Source organism: Brassica rapa, chromosome A10, assembly GCF_000309985.2.
Source record: "Brassica rapa cultivar Chiifu-401-42 chromosome A10, CAAS_Brap_v3.01, whole genome shotgun sequence".
Taxonomy (NCBI): domain Eukaryota; kingdom Viridiplantae; phylum Streptophyta; class Magnoliopsida; order Brassicales; family Brassicaceae; genus Brassica; species Brassica rapa.
The window spans coordinates 20,454,139-20,460,196 of NC_024804.2; the positions used below are offsets into that span (position 1 = coordinate 20,454,139).

At 35.2% G+C, this 6,058-nt stretch overlaps 2 protein-coding genes across 2 annotated transcripts; both read left to right on the forward strand.

The window, feature by feature from the left end:
* Positions 1-605: 605 nt before the first annotated feature.
* On the forward strand, positions 606-3,043 carry LOC103847449 (transcription factor-like protein DPA; the record flags this gene model as incomplete). The annotated part of the gene is made up of 9 exons (XM_009124529.3): positions 606-668; positions 1,030-1,219; positions 1,322-1,365; positions 1,616-1,687; positions 1,776-1,916; positions 1,996-2,064; positions 2,273-2,371; positions 2,457-2,527; positions 2,613-3,043. Coding segments are annotated over 9 exons (948 nt in total), but the record flags the coding sequence as incomplete, so codon positions are not given.
* A 390-nt stretch (positions 3,044-3,433) lies between these two features.
* LOC117128901 (dof zinc finger protein DOF5.1) lies at positions 3,434-5,412 on the forward strand. The gene is made up of 2 exons (XM_033281694.1): positions 3,434-4,607; positions 4,862-5,412. The coding sequence occupies exons 1-2, from the start codon at positions 4,554-4,556 to the stop codon at positions 5,339-5,341; spliced, it is 534 nt and encodes a 177-aa protein (XP_033137585.1). The 5' UTR covers positions 3,434-4,553; the 3' UTR covers positions 5,342-5,412.
* The last annotated feature ends 646 nt before the right edge of the window (positions 5,413-6,058 follow it).

The following is a 6,058-nucleotide window of genomic DNA, read 5'->3' on the forward strand; positions in this document are numbered from 1 at the left end:
AAAATATAACTTTTAGTTAACTAATTTTTTATTTTTAATAGATTGAATGGTTAATAGATTTGGACATAACATTTTAAAACTAAAAAGACACTAATTTAGTTATTTTTTTTTTAATTTTGGATATAACTTTTTGTTAATTTTTGAAATAAAAAACTTGACATGCATTTTAAGTGAGTAGCAAATCATTTTTTCCGTAATTGTATGTATATCATATGAACTTAAATTATGTGTAGTATCAATATAAATATTTTATATAAAATGAGAGATATAAACTAGAAACATAAGGTTAATTATACATATGTTCGGTTATCTTCGGATATCCATTCGGGTTCGGGTATTATCCGTTCGGGTTCGGGTATCCAATCTCTCCTTATTCAATACCCGTTCGGGTATTTTGCTACTTCGGTTCGAATTTCGGTTCGGTTTTTTCGGATCGGTTTCGGGTGCCACTTCGGATATCGGGTAAAATGCCCACCCCTAGTTGTTTGCTTCTGCGTTTTTCTCATTGTTTTTTACTATTTGATCAGTTTTATTAAAGCGCGAAGACGCTAATTTAACCGAAACATCTGTCCGGTTTGTTGTTGTTGGCATCTCTGTAATAAAAAAAGACAAAACAAAACCCTAGAAGAAAGTCTCCAGTTTCCGCCATTGGAGGCGAGATCACACTGGTTCGTCTCTGATCCCGATTTCGAAACGAAATCGAGCTTTCTTTCTCGTCATGAACTTAATTTCTCTGACTACGGTTTAGCTAGATCTCTCATCCACTGAGTTTATTTCAATTTCATAATTTTGTTTATTGATAAAAAAAAAATGGAAATGTCTTACGGACAGCGACAATTGGTTTACTTGTTGTCTGAACAGATGCACAGATTATAAACAAATCTAGTTTTTTTTTTCTTCTTGATTTTGTTGACTATAGTTAGAGATTGATTCAAGACTAACACTTTAAAAAGATCTTTGCTTGTTTCTTTTTGATCTTTGATTGATTCGTCTAGTAGTGTTTAATTTGTTAATGGTGAAAATGTGTAGAGAGAAGTGAGGATGGAGATGGATTTGTTTGTCACACCTGAGAAGCAGAGGAACCATCCTCCTTCAGTGAGCTTGGGGAAAACTCCTGTGAGAAGGAAGTTGATAGTTGATGACGATAACGAGGTTGTGTCAGAGAAGAAAGGCCAGTCAAGAACTTCTGGAGGCGGCCTTCGCCAATTCAGCGTTATGGGTCTGTGAAGCTCTCTCTCTTAAGAACTCTCTCTCTTGTGTGTGTGTGTTTTAATTTAACTCTCTCACATTATTATTGCCTCCTATGGATTTTATCTCTCAGTTTGTCAGAAGCTGGAAGCCAAGAAGATTACTACTTACAAGGAGGTATTACACTCTCTCTAACTCCGTTAAAATTTTTTTTTTTTTTTTTTTTTTTTTGTAAAAAATATTGCTTAAAAGTTTTGTTATGATCTTAAAGTTTTTAGTTTACAAAGAATTATACTTTGAATATGTACACAGACTTCACCAACAAATCATCCAACTTTTGTTTAGCTATCCAAATACTTCTTCTGATTAGGAGTAAATAAATTTTAAAACTTTTTAATCACTGTTGTGGTTTTGGTTTTTGTTGCAGGTTGCAGATGAAATAATTTCGGATTTTGCAACAATTAAGCAGAATGCAGAGAAGCCTTTGAACGACAATGAGGTATATATATCAAGATGGAAAATTTGATTATAATTATGGAACCAAATACATAAAGCTGTAACTGCATTCCTTCTAATGATCAAATTAGTATAACGAGAAGAACATAAGGCGGAGAGTGTATGATGCACTCAATGTGTTCATGGCTTTGGATATTATCGCAAGGGATAAAAAGGAAATCCGGTGGAAAGGCCTTCCCATTACCTGCAAGAAAGATGTGGAAGAAGTGAAGGTGCTGCCTCTAAGCTGTGCCATTTGGATTTTCTTGCTCTTTGTCTTTGTCACTAATCTTTGGATACTCGTATTTGCAGATGGATCGTAATAAGATTATGAACAGTGTACAGAAGAAGGCTGCTTTCCTTAAAGAATTGAGAGAAAAGGTGATTCTCTCTTCTTTTATGTTTGAGGAAATCTAAATGAATTCAAGATCTTGTTATGTTGCAGTCACTCTAGTATTTGTAAACATTTGTTTATTTTGAGCCTAGCATTGAGTAGTAACTGCGTCTTTGAGTAATTCTATGTTGTCATGTGGAAACATAATAATTTATCTATCTGCGTTTTGTTTATATGATTCCTCATTGTCTTCAGGTCTCAAGTCTTGAGAGTCTTATGTCGAGAAATAAGGAGATGGTTGTGAAGACTGAAGGACCAGCAGAAGGATTTACTTTACCATTCATTCTACTCGAGGTACTTCAAACTCCTCTGGACCTCTTCCCTTAGTTCATGTATTTTCTATATAGTTTAGCTTCAACTTGAATCTCTCTCTCTGTAGACAAATCCTCATGCAGTAGTCGAAATCGAGATCTCTGAAGACATGCAACTTGTTCACCTCGACTTCAATAAGTACTAAACAACACATTTTCTGTTTTTCTGATATTAAATTCAGTTTTGCTATCTCTTTAACCCCTTGACTTTGCTGTGAACACAGCACGCCTTTCTCTGTCCATGACGATGCTTACATATTGAAACTTATGCAAGAACACAAGCAGCAGCAGCAGCAGCACAGAGTTTCTTCGCCTTCCTCTACACATCAACACTCTTCTGCTCATTCTTCCTCCAGTTCTTGCATTGCTTCTGGAACCTCAGGCCCGGTTTGCTGGAACTCGGGAACCAATGATAATCGCTGACCACCGAGAAAAACTGTGATTCTGCTCCTAGTTCCTCAAGAAAGAAGAACAAGCCATTTAATTTATACTTTAAAAAAAAAAAAAACTATACTTCTGGTTTAAGTGCCATTTGAGAGAGACTGTGAACTTATGATCCCATAGGCCAACAGCAAATGTTTGTAAAACCGATTCGGTTCACTCTTTGTCTGAGGCTATTGATTTTAACAAACTGAACCGTGTTGAACCGGCTGTCTTTATTGTTTCTCAGCTGTATTTGAAGACTTTAAAATCAAACAAGCTTAGTTACCGGTTTGGCTAGTTACCGAGGCTAGAAAATGCGATTTAGTTAAAATTTTATAATTCCCATGCAAAATAACAAACAAACAAATACTTTTTTTCTTTTTTGGAAAAGTAAAATAAAGAGACATCACGGCGGTTCGAGGGACAGAAAAGCGAATTTGGTTGGGACACTTTTTTTTGGTAGGACTTTGGTTGGGACACTAGGGAAGAATGTTGGACTGTTTTAATTAATACTTTATATTTATGTATAATTAATTATGGTTTTTTTTGTAACATAAATTAATTATGGTTTCTCACTAGGAAATAATTAGATATTGTTTCTCACTAACTTACTCTACTCATTCTCGATTCCTTTTTGTCATCCCATCTCTAAAGTGTCGTAGTATTATTTAGTAGTTAGTGTCGGCCAATTCAGTCCAATCCCTTTAGTTATTTTTATAATAAATGTATAATTGCTTAATTAATCAACGCTGGGGTGTACGTACTAAAGTTTTCAACAAAACAAATGTTTCAATTTATCTTTTTGCATAGATCTGAACACAGTTATATTCATGAGAACTTGGTCGTGAAAATAATTAATTATATATATATATACATCAAAATTTGCTCTATATTCTTTAACATTATTGATAAAGAAAATTCTCTCTCAGTGAATATTTATAATAATACATGACATGAGATAACTTTTACCTGAAAAAAGAGAGCACCTATCGATCTTTCAAAGAGTTATCATGTTACTTAAAGCCAATTCAGCAGAACGATATATACACATCCACATACAAATTTAATACAGACTATAATTAGCCTGTATTTATTCTATTGATTTCAATATTTTGTAAACTAAGAAAAATGTGACTTAGTTCATGACATATAACAATATTTTCGTTATTGGTGTTTCATCTAATCATCTTATGTATACACCAAAAGTAAGTTAAACCAATTGTTATAATTTTACCGACTGTATAACACAATCATTCCATATTTAGTATTGTTATATAGAGCGCACAGTACATAATATGTTTACCAGAAAGAAAGAATCACAATGAAACTTATGAGTTAAGCAAGTAGACACACTCCCGCTCCTCCACCTTCTCAAAACCCTAAGCAAATATTGCATAAAATATATAAAACAAAAAGAGTCTCACAATTACATTGTGGACACACTCAAATCTTATTTTATTCATCTATACATAATTGATATAATATTCAAACATATTCCATGTTTATACATGTGCATGTTTAGAATAAAGGGCTTTCCTTACCTTTGCCTTCTCTCTCTTTCGCTAAGCTCTTCTCTACTCTTCTTTTCTCTCTCTAAAGCTCTTTCCTTTGTTTTTATTGATGTAGTTCTCCACTTCTTCATAGAAGTCTTCACCAGAAAAAAAGAGAGTTCCATCTTTAATTCCTTCATTTGCTCAGAAAAGTTAAGGAGAAAATAGATCATCAAAGAAGAAAGATCAAAGATGGTTTTTTCTTCATTCCCCACTTATCCTGATTCATCAAACTGGCAACAACAAGTAAGTTCTTGATTAGGAATTCTTGGTCTATAATTTATGTATGTACTTAATTAAAATATAAAAATAAAGAGGATTAAACAAACAAGAAAAGATGATAATAATATTCTTGTTCCTTTTTTCACTTTTAATCTTTTGTATATCTGTGGTTGAATTTGAATATACTCATAAAATTAGTTCTTTCTTTCCTTTACTATTTTGTACAAATTCTAAAAACATTTTTGTATTTTTTTTGAATCACTTTTTCCCCTCTTTAGCATCAACCAATCACAAGCACCGTTGGATTCACGGGAAACAACAACAACATCAACCAGCAATTTTTCCCTCACCATCCCCTACCACCGCAACCACAACAAACTCCTCAACCACTTCACCACAACGGTAACGGTGCAGGCGGTGGTGGTTCGGGTGGACCTAGCGGATTAATCCGGCCAGGTTCGATGGCCGAAAGGGCAAGGCTAGCTAACATACCACTGCCTGAAACAGCCTTAAAATGTCCAAGATGTGACTCTAGCAACACCAAATTCTGTTACTTCAACAACTATAGTCTCACTCAACCTCGCCACTTCTGCAAATCCTGCCGTCGATACTGGACATGTGGGGGAGCTCTAAGGAGCGTTCCTGTTGGTGGTGGTTGTCGTAGAAACAAAAGAACCAAAAATAGCGGCGGTTGCGGCGGTAGCAGCTGTTGGATAATTCCAAGCTTGTGGAAACTTAACATATTATTAGATGTTTAATATGTTAAGATAAACACAATAAGGAAACCTAAAAATAGGAAAAAGAAGTTTCTATTTAGGTTAGGTTTGTGTTTTCCATATCCCACATGTTAAAGTGAATTGTCTTTCATATAAATATAGGTCTAATGGAGAGGTGTTCCATATGATCTAAGTGAAACATATTGAGAGCTTTAGTTTTGAGTAGTTTCTAAAGCTAATAAGAAAAGTTGTTCTTATAACTCTTTGTGTTTCTAAGAGATCTGAATTGGTATCAGAGCCTCAGGTTAGAGACTCGATCTAAGCTTAAGTTGTAGCTTAAGATCCTGGTGCTTGTGAACAAGAGATCGCGATGGCAAGATGGCTGACGTGACTAGGGCTCCACGCACGAAGGACTTTGGATCTACATCCATCCAATGTCCGATGTTGTCATCGACAAACTACACAGTTTGGTCGATGAGGATGAAGGTTCTACTACGTGTTCATGAAGTGTGGGACACAATCGAACCCGGTTCAGATGATCAAAAGAAGAACGATGTTGCGATAGCTCTTTTGTTTCAATCTGTTCCCGAAACATTGATTCTCCAGGTGGGAGAACAAACCGCATCAAAAGAGATCTGGAACGCCATCAAGTCGCGACACCTAGGAGCTGATCGTGTAAGGGAGGCGAGACTTCAGACGTTGATGACAGAGTTCGACAGGTTGAAGATGGATGATTCAGATACGGTCGATGACTTCGCG